At 45.1% G+C, this 25,839-nt stretch overlaps 1 protein-coding gene across 5 annotated transcripts in view; it reads left to right on the plus strand.

Annotated features, from left to right (window-relative positions):
- Nucleotides 1–13,865, plus strand: part of robo1 (roundabout, axon guidance receptor, homolog 1 (Drosophila)) — a 359,932-nt gene extending 346,067 nt beyond the window's left edge. For 4 of the 5 annotated variants that reach the window (XM_067993416.1, XM_067993420.1, XM_067993418.1 and 1 more), the window contains 2 exons: nucleotides 10,766–10,986; nucleotides 13,644–13,865. In XM_067993416.1, coding sequence (XP_067849517.1) covers nucleotides 10,766–10,986; nucleotides 13,644–13,658 — 236 coding nt within the window. In that variant the 3' untranslated portion in view covers nucleotides 13,659–13,865. The remainder of the gene's footprint in view (nucleotides 1–10,765; nucleotides 10,987–13,643) is intronic. The other variant, XM_067993419.1, reaches the window with a different exon arrangement.
- Nucleotides 13,866–25,839: the final 11,974 nt, after the last annotated feature.

Below are 25,839 nucleotides of genomic sequence, written 5' to 3' on the forward strand. Positions count from 1 at the left end.
GGGGAGGGGCACGGTGGGAAGAGGTAATTCGAGTGGGGGAGATAGGCTGGTGTGGAGTGTGAACCAGCACAGACCAGTTACATAGAATTACATAGAATGTACAGCTCAGAAACAGGCCATTCGGCCCAACAGGTCGATGCTGGTGTTTATGCTTTTCCTGAGCCTCCTCCCTCCCTACTTCATCTCACCCTATCAGCATATCCTTCCATTCCTTTCTCCCTCATGTGATTATCCAGCTTTCCCTTAAATGTATTTGTACTGTTCAACTCAACAGAAATAGACAGTTTCCTAGAAGTAAAGGGAATTAGGGGTTACGGGGAGCGGGCAGGAAATTGGACATGATTTTAGATTTGAGGTTAGGACCAGATCAGCCATGATCTTATTGAATGGCAGAGCAGGCTCGAGGGGCCGATTGGCCTACTCCTGCTCCTATTTCTTATGTTCTAACTACTCCTTGTGGGAGCGAGTTCCACATTCTAACCACTCTCTGGGTAAAGAAGTTTCTCCTGAATTCCCTATTTGATTTATTAGTGACTATCTTATATTTACGGCCCCTAGTTCTGGTCTCCCCCACAAGTGGAAACACCTTCTCTACATCGACCCTATCAAACCCTTCCATAATCTTATAGATTAGGGTGCCCCTCAGCCTTCTCTTTTGGGCTGAATGGCCTCTTTCTGTGCTGTGGATTCTGTGTCTAGACCAATGAAGTCAGAATGTCTGTGGCACCGAGCAACACAGACGAGGTGGGTTCCAGGTTCAACCCACAGTCTGTGCTGCGCACTATAGTTTCTCTCAGTGTACCGGACCAGTGAGGGAAACATTTCCAGGATAGTCACTTCACAATGTATTCAGTTTGTTCCTGGATTGCGGCCGACACTGGTAAACCTGTATTTATTGCCTTTCCCCAAGTGCCAACCACATGGTGTGGGACAGGAATGGTAGCTTCCCTTCCCTGAAGGACATTAATGAACCAGTTAGGTTTTTACGATAATCCAACAGGTGTTACTCCAGGGACTTAAGCATATAAACCAGGCAAAAACTCCCAGTGCAGTACTGAGGGAGTGCTGCACTGTCAGAGGTGCCGTCTTTCAGATGAGATGTTAAACCGAGGCCCCGTCTGCCCTCTCAGGTGGATGTAGAAGATCCCATAAGAACATAAGAAATAGGAGTAGGAGAAGCTATACAAAACCCTGATTAGCTATACAAAACCCTGGTTAGACCGCACCTGGAGTGTTGTGAGCAGTTCTGGGCACCGCACCTTCGGAAGGACATATTGGCCTTGGAGGGAGTGCAGCGTAGGTTTACTAGAATAATACCCGGACTTCAAGGGTTAAGTTACGAGGAGAGATTACACAAATTGGGGTTGTATTCTCTAGAGTTTAGAAGGTTAAGGGGTGACCTGATCGAAGTTTATAAGATATTAAGGGGAACAGATAGGGTGGATAGAGAGAAACTATTTCCGCTGGTTGGGGATTCTAGGAGTAGGGGGCACAGTCTAAAAATTAGAGCCAGACCTTTCAGGAGTGAGATTAGAAAACATTTCTGCCCACAAAGGGTGGTAGAAGTTTGGAACTCTCTTCCGCAAACAGCAATTGATACTAGCTCAATTGCTAAATTTAAATGTGAGATAGATAGCTTTTTGGCAACCAAAGGTATTAAGGGATATGGGCCAAAGACAGGTATATGGAGTTAGATCACAGATCAGCCATGATCTTATCAAATGGCGGAGCAGGCACGAGGGGCTGAATGGCCTACTCCTGTTCCTCTGTTCCTATGTTCCTAAGGCCATACGGCCCCTCGAACCTGCTCCGCCATTCAATAAGATCATGGCTGATCTTCAACCTCAACTCCACTTTCCTGTCCGATCCCCATATCCCTCGATTCCCCTATCAAAAAAATAGTCCAAAAATCTATCTATCTCCGCCTTGAATACACTCAACGACTGAGCATCCATAGCTGTGTGGGGTAGAGAATTCCAAAGATTCACAACCCTCAGAGGAGTTTGGCAGTCCTTAAATGTATTTACCTCAATGCAAGGAGTATAGGAAATAAGGCGGATGAGCTGAGGGCACAGATAGACACGTGGCAATACAATATCTCAACTATTACAGAAACATGGCTTAAAGAGGGGCAGGACTGGCAGCTCAACGTCCCTGGTTACAGGGTTTTCAGACGCGATAAAAAAGGAGGGGGGGTTGGCAATTTTGATCAAGGAAACAATTACAGCTGTGAGGAAAGATGATATTTTAGAAGGATCATCAAATGAGGCCTTATGGGTTGAGCTGAAGAACAAAAAAAGAGGCAGTCACACTGCTGGGAGTGTACTATAGACCCCCAAACAGTCAGAGGGAGATAGAGGAGCAAATATGTAGGCAAATTTCTGAGAAGTACAAAAAGAATAGGGCAGTAATAGTCAGGGATTTTAACTACCCGAATATTAACTAGGATACAATCAGTGTGAATGGTATGGAGGGCGCAGAAATCTTAAATTGCACACAGGAGAATTTTTTAGCCAGTATCTAGCAAGCACAATGAGAGGGGAGGCAGTTCTGGACTTAGTTCTCGGAAATGAAGAGGGGGAGGTGGAAGGAGTATCAGTGGGAGAACATTTTGGTGGTAGTGATCATAATTCAGTTAGTTTTAGCATAGTTATGGAAAAGGATAAAGACAGAGCTGGAGTTAAAGTTTTCAATTGGGGAAAGTCCAATTTTACTGAGAAGTGATTTAGCAGAAGTAAACTGGAAACAGATACGTGAAGGTAAATCAGTGTCAGAGCAGTGGGACTCATTCAAAGGGGTGATTCAAGGGGTTCAGGGTAAACATGTTCCCACAAAGAAAAAGGGAGGGGCTGACAAATCTAGAGCCCCCTGGATGTCAAGAAGCATTCAGAGTAAGATAAGGCAGAAAAAGAAAGCCTATGATAGACACCGGGAACTCAATACTACGGAAAGCTTAGAGGAGTAAACAAAGTGCAGGGGTGATGTTAAAAAGGAAATTAGGAAAGCAGAGAGAGGGCATGAAAACATATTAGCAGGTAAAATCAAAGAAAACCCAAAGATGTTTTATAAATACATGAAGAGCAAGAGGATAACTAAGGAAAGAATAGGGCCTATTAGAGACCAAAAAGATAAGCTACGTGTGGAGGCGGAAGATGTGAGTGTGGTTCTTAATGAATACTTTGCGTCTGTCTTAACAAAGGGGAGAGATGATACAGGGATTGAAGTTAAGGAGGAGGAGGAGTGTGAATGGTATGTTGGCCTTCATTGCAAGAGGATTTGAGTACAGGAGCAAGGATGTCTTACTGCAGTTAAACAGGGCCTTGGTGAGACCACACCTGGAGTATTGTGTGCAGTTTTGGTCTCCTTACCTAAGAAAGGATATACTTGCCATAGAGGGAGTGCAGCGAAGGTTCACCAGACTGATTCCTGGGATGGCAGGACTGTCGTATGAGGAGAGATTGGGTCGACTCGGCCTGTATTCACTCGAGTTTAGAAGAATGAGAGGGGATCTCATTGAAACATATAAAATTCTGACAGGGCGAGACAGACAGGATGCAGGGAGGATGTTTCCCCTGGTTGGGGGGTCCAGAACGAGGGGTCACAATCTCAGGATAGGGGGTAGGACAATTAGGACTGAGATGAGGAGAAATTTCCTCACTCAGAGGGTGGTGAACCTGTGGAATTCTCTACCACAGAACGCTGTGGAGACCAAGTCACTGAATATATTTAAGAAGGAGATGGATGGATTTCTAGACACAAAAGGTATCAATGGGTATGGGGAGAGAGCGGGAATATGGTATTGAGATAGAGGATCAGCCATGATCATATTGAATGGCGGAGCAGGCTCGAAGGGCCGAATGGCCTACTCCTGCTCCTATTTTCAATGTCTATGTTTCTATGTGAAATATTGGATGGGATAAACATAGTGAGAGAGGAAGTATTAAAGGGATTAGCATGTTTGAAAGTAGATAAATCACCAGGGTCGGATGAAATGTATCCCAGGCTGTTAAAAGAATTCAGGGAGGAAATAGCGGAGGCTTTAACAATAATTTTCCAGAGGATTGGAGGACTGCTAACGTTTTACCGTTGTTTAAAAAGGGAGCAAAGGATAGACTGAGTAATTACAGGCCAGTCAGTCTAACCTCGGTGGTGGAGACATTATAGAAACATCGGAACATAGGAACAGGAGTGGGCCATTCAGCCCCTCGTGCCTGCTCCGCCATTTGATAAGATCATGGCTGATCTGTGATCTAACTCCATATACCTGCCTTTGGCCCATATCCCTTAATACCTTTGGTTGCCAAAAAGCTATCTATCTCAGATTTAAAATTAGCAATTGAGCTAGTATCAATTGCCGTTTGCGGAAGAGAGTTCCAAACTTCTACAACCCTTTGTGTGTAGAAATGTTTTCTAATCTCACTCCTGAAAGGTCTGGCTCTAATTTTTAGACTGTGCCCCCTACTCCTAGAATCCCCAACCAGCGGAAATAGTTTCTCTCTATCCACCCTATCCGTTCTCCTTAATATCTTATAAACTTCGATCAGATCACCCCTTAACCTTCGAAACTCGAGAGAATACAACCCCAATTTGTGTAATCTCTCCTCGTAACTTAACCCTTGAAGTCCGGGTATCATTCTAGTAAACCTATGCTGCACTCCCTCCAAGGCCAATATGTCCTTCCGAAGGTGCGGTGCCCAGAACTGCTCACAGTACTCCAGGTGCGGTCTAACCAGGGTTTTGTATAGCTGCAGCATAACTTCTGCCCCCTTGTACTCTCGATATAAAGGCCAGCATTCCATTAGCCTTGTTGATTATTTTCTGCACCTGTTCATGACACTTCAATGATCTATGTACCTGAACTCCTAAGTCCCTTTGGACATCCACTGTCTTTAACATTTTACAATTTAGAAGGTACCCTGTTCTATCCTTTTTTGATCCAAAGTGGATGACCTCACATTTGTCTACATTGAATTCCATTTGCCACAGTTTTGCCCATTCACCTAATCTATCAATATCGCTTTGTAATTTTATGTTTTCATCGACACTGCTTACAATGCCACCAATCTTTGTGACATCGGCAAACTTAGATATGAGACTTTCTATGCCTTCATCTAAGTCGTTAATAAATATTGTGAATAATTGAGGCCCCAAGACAGATCCCTGCGGGACTCCACTAGTCACATCCTGCCAATGTGAGTACCTACCCATTATCCCTACTCTCTGTCGCCTTTCGCTCAGCCAACTTCCTAACCAAGTCCGTACTTTTCCCTCGATTCCATGGGCTTCTATCTTAACTAACAGTCTCTTATATGGGACTTTATCAAATGCCTTCTGGACGTCCATATAAATAACATCCATTGACATTCCCCTGTCCACTACTTTAGTCACCTCTTCAAAACATTCGATCAGGTTTGTCAGGCGCGACCTACCTTTCACAAATCCATGCTGGCTCTCTCTGATTAATTGAAAATTCTCGAGGTGTACAGTCCTCCTATCCTTAATTATAGACTCCAGCATTTTCCCCACAACAGATGTTAGGCTAACTGGTCTATAATTCCCCGATTTCCCTCTCTCTCCTTTCTTAAAAAGCGGAGTGACGTGCAATTTTCCAATCCAGAGGGACAGTTCCTGAATATAGAGAACTTTGAAAGATTATAGTTAAGGCATCTGCAATGTGCTCACCTACTTCCTTTAAAACCCTGGGATGGAAACCATCTGGTCCTGGGGATTTGTCACTCTTTAGTGCTATTATTTTCTTCATCACTGTTGTTTTACTTATGTTAATTTTATTGAGTCCCTGTCCCCGATTCAATATTAGTTTTCTTGGGATTTCCGGCATGCTATCCTCTTTTGCTCCTGTAAATACTGACGCAAAGTAATTATTCAACATGTCCGCCATTTCCCCATTGTCAATGACAGTATCCCCACTTTCAGTTTTTAAGGGGCCAACACTGCTCCTGACCACCCTCTTTTTCCTAATATAACTATAAAAGTTCTTCGTATTGGTTTTGATATCCCTTGCTAGTTTCTTTTCACACTCTCTTTTTGCAGCTCTTACTATCTGTTTTGTGACCCTTTGTTAATCTTTGTATCTTTCCCATTCGCCAGGATCTGTGCCATTTTTTGCCTTTTTGTATGCCCTTTCTTTATGTCTTATACTGTCCCTTACCTCTTTAGTTGTCCATGGCTGTTTTTTTTGGCAAGTATAGTTCTTGCCCCTCAGGGGTATAAACCGGTTCTGTATCACAAATTATTTGAATCAATTCTGAGGGACAGGATAAACCATCACTTAGAAAGGCACGGACTAATCAAGGACAGTCAGCATGGGTTTGTTAAGGGAAAGTCATGTCTGACTATCTGGATTGAATTTTTCAAGGAGGTGACAAGGAGGATCGATGAGGGTGGCGTAATTGATGTAATCTACATGGATTTTAGCAAGGCTTTTGACAATGTCCCACATGGCAGATTGGTCAAAAAAGTAAAGGTCCATGGGATCCAAGGGAATGTGGCAAATTGGATCCAAAATTGGCTCAGTGTCAGGAAGCAAAGGGTAATGGTCGACGGGTGTTTTTGCGACTGGAAGGCTGTTTCCAGTGGGGTGCTGCAGGGCTCGGTACTCGGTCCTTTGCTTTTTGTGGTAAACATTTGAGATTTGGACTTAAATGTTGGGAGCATGATTAAGAAATTTGCGGATGACACAAAGATAGGCCGTGTGGTTGATAGTGAGGAGGAAAGCTGTAGACTGCAGGAAGATATCAATGGACTGGTCAGGTGGGCAGAAAAGTGGCAAATGGAATTCAATCCGGAGAAGTGTGAGGTAATGCATTTGGGGAGAGAAAACAAGGCAAAGGAGTACACAATAAATGGGAGGATACTGAGAGGTGTAGAGGAAGTGAGGGATCTTGGAGTACATGTCCACAGATCCCTGAAGTTAGCAGGACAGATAGATAAGGTGGTTAAAAAAGCATACGGGATACTTTCCTTTATTAGCCGAGGTATAGAATATAAGAGCAGGGAGGTTATGCTGGAACTGTATAAAACACTAGTTAGGCCAAAGCTTGAGTACTGTGTACAGTTCTGGTCACCACATTACAGGAAGGATGTAATTGCACTAGAGAGGGTGCAGAGGAGATTTACGAGGATGTTGCCAGGACTGGAGAATTTTAGCTATGAGGAAAGACTGGATAGGCTGGGGTTGTTTTCTATGGAACAGAGGAGGCTGAGGGGTAATTTAATTGAGGTGTATAAAATTATGAGGGGCCCAGCTAGAGTGGATAGGGAGGACCTATTTCCCTTAGCGGAGGGGTCAATAACCAGGGGGCATAGATTTAAAGCGATTGGTAGAGGGATTGGAGCTGAAATGAGGAAAAATCTTTTCACCCAGAGGGAGGTGGGGGTCTGGAACTCACTGCCCGAGAGGGTGGGAGAGGCAGAAACCCTCAACTCATTAAAAAAATACCTGGATGTGCACCTGAAGAGCCCGTGACCTGCAGGGCTACGGACCAAGTGCGGGAAAGTGGGATTAGGCTGGGTGGCTCGTTTCTCAGCCAGTGCGGACACGATGGGCCGAATGGCCTCCTTCTGTGCCATTAATTTTCTATGATTCTATGAAGAAATTCCTCCTCATCTCAGTCTTAAATGGCCGACCCCTTATCCTGAGACTATGACCCCTGGTTCTGGACTTTCCAGCCAGGGGAAACAATCTCTCAGCATCTACCCTGTCAAGCCCCCTCAGAATCTTATATGTTTCAATGAGATCACCTCTCATTCTTCTAAACTCCAGAGAGTATAGGCTCATTCTACTCAATCTCTCCTCATAGGACAACCCTCTCATCCCAGGAATCAATCTAGTGAACCTTCGTTGCACCCCCTCTAAGGCAAGTATATCCTTCCTTAGATAAGGAGACCAAAACTGTACAAAGTACTCCAGATGAGGTCTCATTAAAGCCTTGTACAATTGTAGTAAGACTTCCTTACTCTTGTACTCCAACCCCCTTGCAATAAAGGCCAGCATGCCATTTGCTTTCCTAATTATCTGCTGTACCTGCAAACTAACTTTTTGTGTTTCTTGCACCAGGACACCCAAGTCTCTCTGGACACCAACATTTAATAGTTTCTCACCATTTAAAAAATATTCTGTTTGTCTATTCTTCCTACCAAAGTGAATAACCTCACATTTCCCCACATTATACTCCATCTGCCACTTTCTTGCCCACTCACTTAACCTGTCTATATCCCTTTGCAGATTCTTTGTGTCCTCCCCACGACTTACTTTCCCACCTAGCTTGGTATCGTCTGCAAACTTGGATACATTACACTCGGTCCCTTCATCTAATCACTAATATAGATTGTAAATAGCTGAGGCCCAAGCACCGATCCTTGTGGCACCCCACTAGTTACAGCCTGCCAACCTGGGAATGACCCGTTTATCCCTACTCTCTGTTTTCTGTCCGTTAACCAATCCTCAATCCATGCTAATATATTACCCCCAACCTTATGAGCCCTTATCTTGCGTAAAAACCTTTCATGTGGCACCTTAGCGAATGCCTTTTGAAAATCCAAATATACTACATCGAATCATAGAATCATAGAAAGGTCACAGCACGGAAGGAGGCCATTCGGCCCATCGAGTCCGCGCCGGCTCTATGCAAGATCAATCCAGCTAGTCCCACTCCCCCGCCCTATCCCCTGTAGCCCTGCAAATTTTTTCCTTTCAAGTACTTATCCAGTTCCCTTTTGAAGGCCATGATTGAATCTGCCTCCACCACCCCCTCGGGCAGTGCATTCCAGACCCTAACCACTCGCTGTGTAAAAAGTTTTTCCTCATGTCACCTTTGGTTCTTTTGCCAATCACCTTAAATCTATGCCCTCTGGTTTTTGACCCTTCCGCCAATGGGAACAGTTTCTCTCTATCTACTCTGTCTAGACCCTTCATGATTTTGAATACCTCGATCAAATCTCCTCTCAACCTTCTCTGTTCCAAGGAGAACAACCCCAGCTTCTCCTGTCTATCCACGTAACTGAAGTCCTTCATCCCTGGAATCATTCTAGTAAATCTCTTCTGCACCCTCTCTAAGGCCTTCACATCTTTCCCAAAGTGTGGTGCCCAGAACTGGACACAATACTCCAGTTGTGGCCGAACTGGTGTTTTATAAAGGTTCAACATCCTGGCCCATGGCCTCTATTTCGAAGAACAGGGGAGTTCTCCCCGCTGACCTGATCAATATTTATCCCTCAACCAACATCATGGAAAACAAATTATCTGGTCATTCATGTCATTGCTATTTGTGGGATCTTGCTCTGCACAAATTGTCTGCCGCGTTTTCTACATTACAACAGTGACTACACTTCAAAAAGTGCTTCATTGGCTGTGAAGGGCTTAGGTACATCCTGAGGTCGTGAAATGCACTATATAAATGCCAGTTCTTACATTCTTTTAACAGTTTTAATTGTAATTTTCCTGGTGTCAGCCCACAAATGACCAGATTTATTAAACTCAAGTTCACAAATTTTCCTGGTGGGACTTGAACTCACAACCTCTAGGTTGCTCGTCCACTGGCTGCCGTATCCGTATATCCGGTGACCTCTGGATGAGGATCAGGATCAGGATCAGCTGCCCTGGCCCCCTCCTGTACTTGAATGACCTCCTGACATTCAGGTGGGAATTTTACCACCACTCGCCTCCCGCCCCCCGCATTCCGGTGGGAACCGAGTGGTGAGGGTGGGGGATTGGCAGTTAAAATACCGGCTGCAAGTTTAACACGCCCGATATTTCAGGCATATGAGGCCAGACGCCGATAACCCTCCAGGATTGTCCTGGAGTCTCCGGGAATTGAAGATTAATCTCCAGGATATTGTTGGGAGCAAAACAGCCGGGAGGAAAATCATAAAAGGGGCATTTAAAAAGGTGTTTTATTTTTCACTTTCTCTAAACACTTTCATTTATTAGTTTTAAAATTTTGGAGATGGGGATAAAAAGGCTGTTTGACTCATGGTCAAGAATGATCCAATCGAGATCAAAGAGTCCATTTCCAATTGGCCGTGGGAGGGACATGTCGGGCGGCCAATGGCAGGAGGGTGGGGGCGGGGCAGCTGGAGGTGGGAGCTCATGTGATGAAACCTCCTGAATACGGCCAACCAGAGTCGGTGACCCTCAGAGTCAGGTGGGAGGCTCAAGCATCCATGCACATCAGGGTCCAATTACATCACTGGGCCCCTCAACGCCATTTCGACCCGGAAGCAAGCGGGGGGGGGGGACCTCAGAGCCTGACCCGACAGCTTCAACCTGGGCAGCTGACGAACAGGCCTCTCCAGGTAAGTTTGAAACTTTCCTTGGTGGGGACAAGAGGAGCAAAGTGCTCCCCCCGGTCTCCACAAGGAAAGTGTGGGCCAACGCTGCCCAGACATCCCATTGCCCCCCCCATTGACCACCCCGGAATCCACGTTTCCCCCCACTCCCCAATCCCGGCTTGGAGGACGCTCGAATTCCGGAGCGATCCGATTGGGAAGTCGACCAGTTTCATGTCAGTGAGGCCTGACCATTCATTAGGACGGTCTCCAGCCCAGGGTGGGGGTTAAAATTCCCACCCGACCCGGTGTCCAGGGTCACTCATGAAGAGCATCCACCTGGGCCAGGCATCGATGGACTCACTGCGCCTGCACGCCCGCCTCATCGCCACACCTTCGGGAGCGGAGGGAAGAACAACGAGAGAGGAAAAAAGTCTCCCTCACCCCCCGATTCTCATCCTCTACGTGTGTCGTGCAGGTGCAGAGGATATCCTACCATACAGCCGGCCAACCTTCCCCTCCGCGCAGAAGCCCAGGGAGCCCAGCTCTTCCAGCTCCATGTCATCGAGAGGCTCTGGAGGTCGGAGGAGAGCTGAACAGATCATGCCGGGGAGCAGCACGGGCGCAGTCCGCAGGAACATGGCAGAAGCTGGTCTGCAAGAAATAGGAACGTATGAGTGTGAAGAAGAAGATTTTGAGGTGAAGGTCCTAGAGATGAATTGTTGGTACATGAGAGCAGGGGTTGGGGGCGGTGCAGGTGTAGAAGTGGCAGGTTCTCAGAACCTACAAACAGGGTGTCGACAACGTCACAAGATAGATACAGGTGTGAAAGGCCAATCACCCCCTGATAGCGCATCCATCCAGAAAGACCCTATAGTGCCGCCTCAGAGAATCATTCAGCACATTCGGCCCATCGTGCCTGTGCCGGCTCTTTGAAAGAGCTGTCCAATTAGTCCCACTCCCCTCACTCTTTCCCCATGGACATGTAATTGTTTTCCATTTCAAGTATTTGTCCAATTTCCTTTTGAAAGTTATTATTGAATCTGCTTCCACCGCCCTTTCAGGCAGCGTATTCCAGATCAGAACAACTCGCTGAGCAAAAAAAAATTGTTCTCGTCTCCCCACCCTGGTTCTTTTGCCAATTACCTTCAATCTGTGTCCTCTGGTTACCGACCCTCCTGCCACTGGAAACAGTTTCTCCTTATTTTGAACACCGCTATTAAATCTCCCCTTAATCTTCTCTAAGGCGAACAATCCCAACTTCTCCAGTCTCTCCACTCTTCAGTGGTGTTTGAAATGACACTGAGCTGAACCCCAATATTCTACCATTCCATGTGCTGCTCACCCTGGATGTGAAGAACTTCCTAATGTTAGTCCTTTGCCCAGTTTGACCCTGAGTCCTTTTTTCCCACTATCATGGTTTAATCTGAAAGAGTGTCCCCACCTTGCCTTTACTACATTGATTACTATCTTGTATACCTCCTTCAGATCTGCATTCACATTCCTCCTGTCATTACTGTAGTCCCCAGGTTCCTCCAGTCTCTCCTCATAGCTTAATCATCTAGTGCGTGGGATCAACCTTGAAACTATTCTCTGTTTCTAATCCCCTCCCAGTATCTGCGATACTATTTATTGGGAAGAACCTACACTGAAGTAAAGAGTTTGCAATCTCAAACATAGGAACAGGAGGAGGCCATTCAGCCCCCGAGGCTGTTCCGCCATTCGATTAGATCATGGCTGATCTCTATCTTAACTCTATCTACCCTTGAGTATCTAGCCCAATGCACCACTTGTGATATTGTAACTTATTTTGTGCATGTTACCCTGTGTAGAATAACATCCCTTAAAGGGTCTGATTATGAGTATAGAAGATTAAGGGGTGATCTAGTTGAAGTGTTCAAGGTGATTAAAGGATTTGCTCAGGTAGATAGAGAGAAACTATTTCCTCTGGTGGGGGGAGTCCAGAACAAGGGGGCAGAACCTTAAAATTAGAGCCAGGCCGTTCAGGGGTGATGTCAGGAAGCACTTCTTCACACAAAGGGGAGTGGAAATCTGGAACTCTCTCCCCCAAAAAGCTGTTGAGGCCGGGGGTCAATTGAAAATTTCAAAACTGCGATTGATAGATTTTTGTTAGACAAGGGTATTAAGGGTTAGGGAATCAAAGCAGGTAACTGGACTTAAGATACAGATCAGCCATGATCTAATTGAACGGCGGAACAGGCTTGAGGGGCTGAATGGCCCCAGGTCAGGAGTGTGATGGAATACTCTCCACTTGCCTGGATGAGTGCAGCTCCAACAACACTCAAGAAGCTCAACACCATCCAGGACAAAGCAGCCTGCTTGATTGGCACCCCATCCACCACCCTAAACATTCACTCCCTTCACCACTGGCGCAGCGTGGCTGCAGTGTGTACCATCCACAGGATGCATTGCAACAACTCACCAAGGCTTCTTTGACAGCACCTCCCAAACCCGTGACCTCTACCACCTGGAAGGACAAGATACGCAGATATGGGAACAATACCACCTGCACGTTCCCCTCCAAGTCACACACCATCCTGACTTGGAAATATATCGCCTTTCCTTCATCATCGCTGGGTCAAAATCCTGGAACTCCCTTCCTAACAGCACTGTGGGAGAACCGTCACCACACGGACTGCAGCGGTTCAAGAAGGCGGCTCACCACCACCTTCTCAAGGGCAATTAGGGATGGGCAATAAATGCCGGCCTCGCCAGCGACGCCCACATCCCATGAACGAATAGAAAAAAATTGGGGTCCTTCTGCTCCTTTCTTACTATGTAAGGACGGCAGGTTCCCTTCCCTGAAGGACATTAGTGAACCAGTTGGGGTTTTACAGCAATCCGTCAGGTTGAAAGGTCACTTTTGTTCACAACTTTTAAAAAATTCATTCTTGGGATGTGGGCGTCGCTGGCGAGGCCGGCATTTATTGCCCATCCCTAGTTGCCCCTTGAGAAGGTGGTGGTGAGCCGCCTTCTTGAACCGCTGCAGTCCGTGTGGTGAAGGTTCTCCCACAGTGCTGTTAGGAAGTGAGTTCCAGGATTTTGACCCAGCGACGATGAAGGAATGGCCGATATATTTCCAAATCGGGATGGTGTGTGATCCGGAGGGGAAGTTGGAGGTGGTGGTGTTCCCATGTACCTGCTGGCCTCGTCCTTCTAGGTGAGATTTGAGTTAAGAATCTTATAATTGAATCCATAATTCAATACCATAATAACCACTAGGCTACCTTACCTGGGCCGAGACAGGGTTGAGGGGGAGTGACAAACGGACAGAAAAAAAATAGTAAAAGTGGTTTAAATTTTGACCCGTGTCCCATTTTCCTTTCTATTTGCAGGAAATCGAAAGCTGAAGAATGAAGCTTATGACAAGTGATTAACTCCGATTGGACTTTGGAGGAGATCTATAACAGTTTTTGTAAAACTCCTGCCCGTGGATAATATTTGATGCCAGATATAATGTTTGGTGCAACGAGAGATAGTGTAAATTATAAATGTTTGCATCGTGTTGATTGACCACATCAGTTTTTTAATTTTTAATTTTTACATTTTTTTTGAAGTGGGGGGGGGTGCGGGGGTAGGGTGGGATGGGGTGGGGGGCAATCTTACTTTCATTGTAATTTATGCCTGGACTTAACGTCACTCAATTCCGACCAATTTTTTTGTTTGAAAAGATTAGGTCCTTCAACATGGAAAACCGGAAACGGGGTGATTGATAATTGTAAATATGTCCAGGGTTTCTTTTTCACATCCCAGTTAGTCCTCCACCTTCCCGTCAGCCCTGTTGTAAATAAGTAATGTGTTAAACACCATTCTCCAAAGAAAAGGCCATCTTGGCGAAAAGCTGAATTGTTTTTTCTAATAATATATATTATTTTTTTTGTCGTTGTAATGCACTGTTTTTCATTTTTTTTTTGTTTATTTCTTGGTTTCAAAAAGCACAATCACTAAACTTTTAATTTTTAAAAAAAAACTTTTTTATGGTATCTTATTAACCTCCTTCCATCTTTCTGGAGAATTGAGTGTGACAGAAGGGAGGGGAAAGGAAATGGAGAAATGTTCAATTTTCAATCGTCGAGAGTTAAGGAGATTTTTTTTTTTCGGGTGGGAGGGAGGGGTGAGCGGGGGAAAGGAACGGGAATGTTTTGTGGGGGTCATTAGGGAGGGGTGGGGGAAGATCTATGTGCGCTTGCACATTTGAGAGAGAAAGAAGCAATGTTTTTTTTTTTCCCTGTCTCTCTTGAAGAGAAGGTTTTTGTCAAGGAGAGGACTCGAGATAAATGGCGGCTCTGTACATACAAACAGACCGAGACCTCTCTGATCCATGTCGATGCAGTAAAGACTTTTATCACTTGTGAATCCGCCAAAAAAAAAATCTCTTATTTTTTTTTTTTTTTGGCTTTGCTGATGTGACTTGCAAAAAAAAAATCTCCTGACTGACTGCCGCCCAGAGACAAGGGAGAAGGTGAGGAGATGGGCATAGTGGCTGGGTTGGAGGAACGTCACTTAGACAATTCAATCAATAGGGTTACGGGTCTTTTGAAGGAAGGTTCAGGATACTCCTGACGCACAAAAAAAACAAACAAAGATCAGTTTTCAATCTCACGAGACGGGCACCATCTTCAGATCGAGGTTTCGTATTGGACTTCCAGTCAACCTGTTACCATGGTTACTAAGTGCAGTGGTGTATCGTGCTAAGGGAATCAGCAAACCAGTCCACATTGTTTTGGTATTTTTATGTAAGAGTTCCTTTCTGTAGTCATAAATTTACATATTCAGGATCAAATAATCCTAAACATGTAATTTCCGTGCCTCATTATTTATTAAAGATTGTCCTCAAGATCACAAACATGATTCTTGGTGTTGTAGTTGCCTGCTTTCTTTTCCCAAAAGAAATAGTTCTCAAGTCTCATTACGTCGAATAAAATTCTCTCTCCACAAGTTACTGAATGTCATTGGTTCTTATGGCTTCTGTGGAAGGAACATCGGAACAGGAGGAGGCCATTCAGCCCCTCGAGCCTGTTCCACCATTCAATTAGATCATGGCTGATCTGTATCTTAACTCCATTTACCCGCCTTGGTTCCGTAACCCTTAATCCCCTCACCCAACAAAAATCTATCAATCTCAGTTTTGAAATTTTCAATTGACCCCCAGCCTCAACAGCTTTTTTGGGGGAGAGAGTTCCAGATTTCCACTCCCCTTTGTGTGAAGAAGTGCTTCCTGACATCACCCCTGAACGGCCTGGCTCTAATTTTAAGGTTATTCCCCCTTGTTCTGGACTCCCCCCACCAGAGGAAATAGTTTCTCTCTATCGACCCTATCAAATCATTTAATCATCTTAAACACCTCAATCAGATCACCCCTTAATCTTCTATACTCGAGGGAATACAAGCCTAGTCTCTGCAAACTGTCCTCATAATCATAGAATCATACAGCACAGAAGGAGGCCATTCTGCCCATCGTGCCTGTGCAGGCTCTTTGAAAGGCTATCCAATTAGTCCCACTCCCCCCCGCCCCGCTCTTTCTTCATAGCCCTGAAAATTTGTCCTTTTCAAGTATTTATCCAATTCCCTTTTGAAAGTTATTATTGAATCTGCTTCCACCGCCCTTTCAGGCAGCGCATTCCAGATCAGAACAACTCGCTGCGTGAAAAAAAATGTTTCCTCATGTCGCCCCTGGTTCTTTTGACAATTATCTTAAATCCGTGTCCTCTGGTTACTGACCCTCCTGTCAGTGGAAACAGTTTCTCCTTATTTATTCTATCAAAACACCTCGTAATTTTGAACACCTCCATTAAATCTCCCCTTAACCTTATCTGTTCTAAGGAGAACAATCCCAGCTTCTCCAGTCTCTCCAAGTAACTGAAGTTCCTCATCCCTGGTACCAATCCAGTAAATTTTCTCTGCAGCCTCTCAAAGGCCTTGACAATTTTTTTGATAACACTCGTGTGAAGCGCCTTGGACTGTTTTACTACGTTGAAGGCGCCAAATAAGTGCAAGTTATTGTTATTGTTGCTGAGGCCAGGGTTTGAGCTCGGCTGTGATGCCTTCTGCAGTCAGATAGCCAACCAAGGCTCACAGTGAAAGGCAGCCCCCGTTGGCGGAGCTATCAGCTTCCATGGAACCGTACCTCAGTGTGAGTCCGAGCCTTCAGGAGAGGAGGAAAGAGAAACTGGAAGAATAAAACAGGACAATTCTGTACGTTTAATTGCTTTGGCCTGCTGCAATGAGCCTATAAATCTTGGACTCCATTCAGTCTGATTGGCCTGGCGGAAGCTGGAGATTTGTGTACTAGAAGCCAGCGCAGGAATTTCACTTTTCATGAGATTCCTTTCATTAAAAAAAACTTCTTGCTCTCATCTACATCACTGCCAATGTAGTTGCATTAACCGACTAAACTTTAGGGTTCCCCATCGAGTAACGAGGGTTTCAGAGAACAAGCAGCTAATATAATACCCACTCGGAGTACCTCTACTTACAATGGAGTGTAAAGGCGCTCTTGTTTAGAATTTTATTTTGTGTGCCAATTTTCTTTCGTCTACTTTCCTGAAGTCGGACAATAACAGCCAAATTGCTCAATTTTTACTGCTGGCCCTTGTGACAAACCAAATAAAGAACCAATGGGGATTAGCATGTAGCTGACGAGCTCACTGATATCGGGCTGGGTCTTGGGAACGCTAGCCGATACCATCAAAATACCTTCATTGCCTCCTTTTCAGATACCACACACAGCACCATTTCTCTTCATAAAATGATACAGCACAGGAGGAGGCCATTTGGCCCATCAGGCCTGTGCCGGCTCTTTGAAAGAGCTATCCAATTAGTCCCACTCCCCTGCTCTTTCCCCATAGCCCTGCCAATTTCTACTTTTCAAGTATTTATCCAATTCCCTTTTGAAAGTTATTATTGAATCTGCTTCCACCGCCCTTTCAGGCAGCGCATTCCAGATCAGAACAACTCGCTGCGTAAAAACATTTCTCCCCATCTCCCCTCTGGTTCTTTTATCAATCATCTTAAATCTGTGTCCTCTGGTTACCGACTCCCCTGCCACTGGAAACAGTTTCTCCTTATTTACTCTATCGAAATCCTTCATAAATTTGAACACCTCTATCTAATCTCCTCTTAACCTTCTCTGTTCCAAGGAGAACAATCCCAGCTTCTCCAGTCTCTCCACATAACTGGTCAATCTCCTCTGCACCCTCTCCAAGGTCTTCTTCAAAGAGAACTTTGTTTCAAAACAGATTGTTAGAAAAATATATCAAAGATGCACCCGAGGGAAGGAATTATCTGAGGCACAATTACACCTGGGGGGAAGGACTTTGCTGCGAAACAGAGACAGCTTGGGGGAGGGGTTAGAAAGGACCTATTTATGATACAGACATGGCTGGTAGGAAGGATTTGAAATCTGGACATTACCCCACACTTAACGTCGAATATCATCCATCAGGTAAAACATAATATTTATAATAATCCTTGCATTTATATACTGCCTTATCAATTCAAAATATCTCAAATGCCTCACACAATGAATTACTTTGAAGTGCGGTGACTGTTATGCAGGTGAATGTGGCAGACATTTTACATGCAGCAGATCCCAGAAGCAGCAATGAGACGCACAAGTGTTTAATGTGTTGCTAACAGGTGTTGATTGAGGCAGAAATGTTGGCCAGGACACTGGTTGAACGCAATAGAACAGAAGGCTGCCATTCGGCCCGTCGTATCGATGCCAACCCTTTGCTAGACCAATCCAAAACTAATTCCACCATCCCGTTGTCTCCCCAGAGCCCCTGTATCTTCCTTCGCTTCAAATGTTTATGCAATTTCCCTCAAAAGATGCAATGGTCTCTCTCTCAACCGCTCCCTCTGGCAAAGAATTCCATGCTTCAACAACCCCCAGTGCAAAGACATTTCTCTTAGCCGTTCTGCTCACTCTCTCCGTGGCGATTTTAATTGGGGGCGTTCTTGGGCTATGCCAGGTTTCCCGCTAGCTCGCCCTGATAGGCCCAGCAGAACCCACACTGTGCTAGGCCTCCAAGAGGACCTAACTTTACAGAACTCAAAAGAGTTTCATTTCTTGAGGGATAAAATTGAAAAGCAAAGAAGTTATGTTAAACTTGTGTAGAACCTTGGTTAGACCACACTTGGAGTATTGTGCACAGTTCTGGCCTCCATATTATAAAAAGGATATAGAAGCATCGGAGAAGCTGCAAAAAAGATTCACAAGGATGATACCAGAACTGAGAGGATATATTTAACAGGAAAGATTGAACAGGCTGGGGCTCTTTTCTGCAGAAAAGAGAATGCTGAGGGGTGACCTGATAGAGGTCTTTAAAATTATGAAAGGGTTTGATAGGGTAGATGTAGAGAAGATGTTTCCACTTGTGGGGGAGACCAGAACTAGGGGCCATAAATATAAGATAGTCACTAATAAATCCAATTGGGAATTCAGGAGAAACTTCTTTACCCAGAGAGTGGTGAGAATGTGGAACTCGCTCCCACAAGGAGTAGTTGAGGTGAATAGTGTAGATACATTTAAGGGGAAGCTGGATAAACACATGAGGGAGAAAGGAATAGAAGGATATGCTGATAGGGTGAGATGAAGTAGGGAGAGAGGAGGCTCGTGTGGGGCATAAACCTGGCATAGACCAGTTGGGCCGAATGGCCTGTTTCTGTGCTGTCCACTCCATGTAATAACAGTTCTACTAAAGACTGCTGCCCATCTGTTCCTTGCAGGAAAATCAGTAATTATTTTTTGCTCTCTTGAGTCTTGATAAGTGCGGTCGGCACCGCCTCGGAGAACTATAGGGTGTTGCTCCCAGTCCCAGGATGGACATTTTGAACATTTAAATAACTCTACCTCCAGGATTTGGGTCAGGGTCACTGCCTCGCCAACTCAGCGAAGCTTCGCTCTGGCACTTTCCTCAAGAGGGTCAGTAAACCCTTGACTTATAGAATCACAGAATGGTTACGGCACGGAAGGAGGCCATTTGGCCCATTGAGCCTGCGCTGGCTCTCTGCAAGAGCAACCCAGCTAGTCCCACTCCCCCACTCTTTCCCCGTAGCCTTGCAAATTTTTCTCCTTCGGGTACCTATCTAATTCCCTTTTGAAAGCCACAATTGAGTCTGCTTCCATCACCCCCTCGGGCAGTGCTTTCCAGATCATAACTCGCTGCGTAAAAAGGTTTTTCCTCATATCGCTTTTGGTTCTTTTGCCAATCACCTTAAACCTGTGTCCTCTGGTTTGCGACCCTTCCACCAATGGGAACAGTTTCTCTCCATCTACTCTGAATAGACCCTTCATGATTTTGAACACCTCGATCAAATCTCCTCTCAACATTCTCTGCTCTAAGAAGAACAATCCCAGCTTCTCCAGTCTCTCCAAGTAACTAAAGTGCCTCATCCCTGGAATCATTCTCGTAAATCTCTTCTGCACCCTCTCTAAGGCCTTCACATCTTTCCTAAAGTGCGGTGCCCAGAACTGGACACAATACTCCAGTTGTGATCGAACCTGTGTTTTATAAAGGTTCATCTTGACTGCCATACTTTTGTACTCTATGCGTCTATTTATAAAGCCCAGTATGCGTTCTTAACCACTTTCTCAACCTGTTCTGCCACCTTCAATGACCTGTGTACGCACACCCCAAGGTCTCTCTGTTCCTGCACCCTCCTTAGAATTGTACCCTTTAGTTTATATTGTCTCTCCTCGTCTTCCTACCAAAATGTATCACTTCGCACTTCTCAGTGTTAAATTTCATAATGACTAATAAAGGAAGAAACCCAATGGTGCAACAACAGCAACAGCAGCAACAACAACAACAACAACAGCTTGCCTTTATTTCCCACCTTTAACATAGTAAAATGTCCCAAGGTGCTTCACAGGAGCGATTATCAAACTAAATTTGACACCGAGCCACATAAGGAGATATTAGGACAGGAGACCAAAAGCTTGGTCAAAGAGGTAGGTTTTAAGGAGCGTCTTAAAGGAGAAGAGAGAGGTAGAGAGGGGGAGAGGTTTCGGGAGGGAATTCCAGAGCTTAGGGCCGAGGCAGCTGAAGGCACGGCCGCCAATGGTGGAGTGATGGAAATCGGGGATGCGCAAGAGGCCAGAATTGGAGGCGGGTGTTATAAACAATATGTATTAATAAGAGGGTAAGAATGCGTTTAAAAAGTGAACTGCAGTTTATATGGTTGCTGTATGCGACAGGGACCCATTAATAATGCACATTACAACATCGAGTATGGTGTATGAAAGAGCAGGGTGTGTTATACATGGTTAGTCTCTTCAACAGAGATCCACACCCAGTGCATGTTAAAACAGACTGTGGTATATCTGAGGATGGTGTTTTACTCTTGATATAATTTCACTGTTAAGGAGCGCCTTTAATGTAGTAAAACATCCCAAGGTGCTTCAAAGTGGTGTAATCAGACAGAATTTGACGCCAAGCCAAATAAAGAGATATCAGGACAGGTGACCAAAAGCTTGGCCAAAGAGGTAGGTTTTAAGGAGCATCTTAAAGGAGGAGAGAGAGGCGGAGAGGTTTAGGGAGGGAATTCCAGAGCTTAGAGCCCAGGCAGCTGAAGGCACGGCCGCCAATGGTGGAGCGATTAAAATCGGGGATGCGCAATAGGCCAGAATTGGAGGAGCGCAGAGATCTCGGAGGGTTGTAGGGCTGGAGGAGGTTACAGAGATAGGGGGGGCGAGGCCATGGAGGGATTTGAACACAAGGATGAGAATTTTAAAATCGAGGTGTTGTCGTAATGGGTAGTGATCAGAACTGGGATTGCTTTCTCTCTGCCTGGGTCCATTTCTAGGTCCCTGGCACCACTCTGGCTGAGATCTACCAATTCAACACAGACCAGGGATCAAACCTGGGATATCGAGTTACATCAAATCTACAGCACAGAAACAGGCCATTCAGCCCAACTGGTCCATGCCGGTGTTTATGCTCCACACGAGCCTCCTCCCTCCCTACCTCATCTCACCCTATCAGCATATCCTTCTATTCCTTTCTCCCTCATGTGTTTATCCAGCTTCCCCTTAAATGTATCTATACTATTCACCTCAACTACTCCTTGTGGGAGTGAGTTCCACATTCTCACCACTCTCTGTGTAGAGAAGTTTCTCCTGAATTCCCTATTGGATTTATTAGTGACTATCTTATATTTATGGCCCCTAGTTCTGGTCTCCCCCAAAAGTGGAAACATTTTCTCTACGTCCACCCTATCAAACCCTATCATTATCTAAAATACCTCCATCAGGCCACCCCTCTGCCTTTTAAGCCCTGTTCAACCTTCCCTGATAGGTATAATCTCTCAGTTCTGGCATCATCCTTGTGAATCTTTTTTTGCACTGTCTCTGGCGCCTCTATATCCTTTCTATAATAAGGAGACCAGAACTGTGCAGAACTGTGGTCTAACCAAGGTTCTATACAAGATTAACATAGCTTCTTTGCTTTTCAATTCTATCCCGCTAGAAATGAACCCCAGTGCTTTGTTTGCTTTTTTTATGGTCTTATTAACCCACGTCGTTACTTTTAGTGATTTGTGTATCTGTACCCCCAGATCCCTCTGCTCCTCTACCCCATTTAGACTCTTATTATCCAAGCAGTTTGTGGCCTTCTTATTCTTCCTACCAAAATGCATCACCTCACACTTATCTGTATTGAAATTCATTTGCCAATTACACACCCATTCTGCAAGTTTATTAATGTCCTCATGTATTTTGATGCATTCTTCCTTTGTGTTAACTGCACCCCCCAATTTGGTGTCGTTTGCAAATTTTGAAATTGTACTTCCGATTCCCGAATCCAAATCGTTAATGTAAATTGTGAACGACAGTGGTCCCAGCACCGGCCCCTGTGGAACACCACTTCCCACCCTTTGCCAGCCTGTGTAGCTACCCTTAACCCCTATTCTCAGTTTTCTGTTTTGTAACCAGCTTGCTATCCATTCTGCTACTTGTCCCCTGCTCTGACCTCAGCCATAAGTCTACAATGTAGTACCTTATCGAAGGCTTTTTGAAAACCAAATATATTACATCTACTGCATTACCCTTGTCTACTCTTTCTGTTACTTCTTCAAATAATTCAATAAGTTTGATCAAGCATGACTTTCCCTTCTGAAATCCGTGCTGACTATTCTTTATTATTTTCGTTCTCTAAATATCTTTCTATTGTATCTTTGAGTAAAGATTCCGTTATTTTTCCGACCACCGATGTTAAGGTAATTGGCCTATAGTTCGCTGGACTGGTTCTATCTCCCTTTTTAAATATAGGAATAACATTAGCTGTCTGCCAGCACATCTCTCAAATGCCCCAAGCCCAACACATACGCCAATAGTTACGTAGGTAAACACAGCAACCATTTTGCACACAACAAGGTCCCCTAAAAAGCAATGAGTTGAGTGACCAGTTAATCTTTTACTTTAGGTGATGTTGATTGAGGAAACAATGGTGCCCAGAGGCAAGTCTTAGAATATTGGGAGATGACCTGTTGACATCCAACTGAGAGGGCAGATGGGGCCTCAGTTTAACGTCTCGTCCGAAAGACGGCACCTCTGACAGGGCAGCTCTCCCTCAGTACTGCACTGGGAGTGTTAATCTACATTGCGTGCTCAAGTCTCTGGAGTGGGTCTTGAACCCATGACCTTCTGACTCGGAGATGAGAGAGTGCTACTCATTGAGCGGAAGGTGAAATTTGGTCATCAAAAATCTCATGGAAACCACACCAAATTAAGAAGCTATGGTCAGTGGGACAGTTTTGCTATCTGGCTTCAGACCAAACTGGCCAAGTTGGACCAAACTTATCATCCAGAAATGGAGCAAATCTTTTTTTCTCTCCAAGTTTTCCCTCCTGAAGGCAATTTTCTCTTGCTGGGGGTACCGTTTCACAGACATCAAAAGACCTCACTCAAGGGCGTTCTTCATGTGTGAGTCTAGATAGTCAGTGTCAGTGGGCTGATCAACCACAGGAGGCATCACAGCTGAGCATGATCCTGTCCTCACTCGATGTCCACACAAAGGCACTTTCCAGCTGAGCTTACTGGATAGTGATCAGAACTCGGATTGTTTCTCTCTGGGTCAATTTCTAGGTCCCTGGCATCGAACTGGCTGAGATCAACCAACTCAATACAGACCAGGGATCAAACCTAGAACCTTATGTTCTGTTTGGCTCAGTATCAAACCAGGCACTTACCATAATTGGCCACTCGGGGCACAATCTGGAAACTCAACTGGGCCAGCCACATAAATGCCGGGGCTACTGGAGCAGGTCAGAGGCTGGGTATTCTATGGTGAGTGACTCACCTCCTGACTTCACAAAGCCTCTCCACCACCTGCAAGACACATGTCAGGAGTGTGATGGAATACTCTCCACTTGCCTGGATGAGTGCAGCTCCAACAACACTCAAGAAGCTCGACACCATCCAGGACAAAGCAGCCCGCTTGATTGGCACCCCATCCACCACCCTAAACATTCACTCCCATCACCACTAGCGCACTGTGGCTGCAGTGTGCACCATCCACAGGATGCACTGCAGGAATTCGCCAAGGCTTCTTCAACAGCACCTCCCAAACCCGCAATCTCTACCAGCTAGAAGGACAAGGGCAGCAGGTGCATGGGAGCAACACCACCTGCACGTTCCCCTCCAAGTCACACACCATCCCGACTTGGAAATATATCGCCGTTCCTTCATCATCGCTGTGTCAAAATCCTGGAACTCCCTTCCTAACAGCACTGTGGGAGAACCTTCACCACACAGCGGTTCAAGAAGGCGGCTCACCACCACCTTCTCAAGGGCAATTAAGGATGGGCAATAAAGGCCAGCCTTGCCAGCAACACCCACATCCCGCGAATGAATAAAGCAAATACTTCTGCACTTCATTAGAGCAGTAGGCTTTAAGGTCCCAAGGGCCTTTGAAGAGAATAAGACTTCCTGTTGTCATGGGGAAGCTGGATTTTCAGGCTGTCAGAAATCTATGAATCCAGGTCCCAATCTAGGACTTTAATGAGGCAGGAATAATGTTGACTAAACCCTGAAATCGTTGTTTTATTGATTGACCTTCCTGGGATAAAGGTAACATCATTTTATTGCTTCCAAAATGAACAACCTGGATCTGTATGTGTTGTAACAACATGACATCACCATCGGGCGAATCTCCAGGTCAGATTGGGGCTTTGGAGGTGCCAGAGTGAATGAGTCTTGGGCAGAATCTAAATCAATGCTGGCTTTTTCTAATTGTTATTACCCGACAGGTACTCCCCCAGCCTAACCCTTAGAACAGTTTCCATTATTTGACCCATTCTCATTAGGTTAATAAGCCCATAGCTCCCTGTTTCAGGTCTATCACCCTTTTGAAGTATTTCTTTTGAAGTCTGAATTGCATCATTGGAGTACGAACGCCCTCTTAGATTCAGACCTGCAGGGTTGTGAAGTCAATTCGTATGTTTTAGGGCTAAACAGATCTCTTGAGCAAGCCATCATGTATCCCAGGGTCCTGAAGGAGATGAGAAAAGATATTTTGTTGAGTGTCAACCATTGTCATCAAGGAATCGTTGGACGCTGATGAGTTCCACAAGACTGGAAGCTAGAAAACATGATACCAATACTTCAAAAGGGTGATAGATCTGAAACAAGGAGCTATGGGCTTATTAACCTAATGAGAATGGGTCAAATAATGGAAACTGTTCGAAGGGTTAGGCTGGAGGAGTACCTGTAGAGTAATAACAATTAGAAAAAGCCAGCATTGATTTAGATTCTGCCCAAGAAACCTGCTTAACTTCGTGGAGAGCAACAGTTAGGAACCCATATGATATACTTTTGAAGAAGTTCCATATGAAAGGCTTCTAGTAAAAAAAAGCCAACCGAACCCAGGGGAGAATGTGTGACTGGATAAGAAGATGGGCAAGGAAACAAGGGACTGAGAGCACTCACCGGAGGTGTGACACCAGAGTGGCGCAGGTGTGGAGTGGAGTTTTCGAGGGGCGGCGGGATGAATCAGTGCTTAGACGCTTGTTATTTCTAAACTACATAAATGACTGAAAGCAAGTCAAATAGGAGACAAGTAGAGACAGAGGATGCAGCCAAAGATTTGCATATAATTGTTAGGGAATTAACAAATGAAACTGAAATTGAAAAATATGAGAAATGTTTGAGCAATAATATGTAATAGATGGAATTGAATTATCAGAGTGAAAGAGACCTGGGAGTAACAGTGGACACGCCACACTTTATAGCAACATAGGAGCAGGAGGAGGCCATTCAGCCCCTCGAGCCTGTTCTGCCATTCAATTAGATCATTGCTGATCTGTATCTTAACTCCATCTACCTGCCTTGGTTCCATATTCCTTAATCCCCTTACCCAAAAAAAATCCATTCCTGATCTCACTCCTGAAATTTTCAATTGACTCCCAGCCTCAACAGCTTTTTGGGGGAGAGAGTTCCAGATTCCCACTCCCCTTTGTGTGAAGAAGTGCTTCCTGACATCACCCCTGAACGGCCTGGCTCTAATTTTAAGGTTATTCCCCCTTGTTCTG

This window comes from Heptranchias perlo, chromosome 11 (genome assembly GCF_035084215.1).
Source record: "Heptranchias perlo isolate sHepPer1 chromosome 11, sHepPer1.hap1, whole genome shotgun sequence".
NCBI classification, from domain to species: Eukaryota; Metazoa; Chordata; class Chondrichthyes; order Hexanchiformes; family Hexanchidae; genus Heptranchias; species Heptranchias perlo.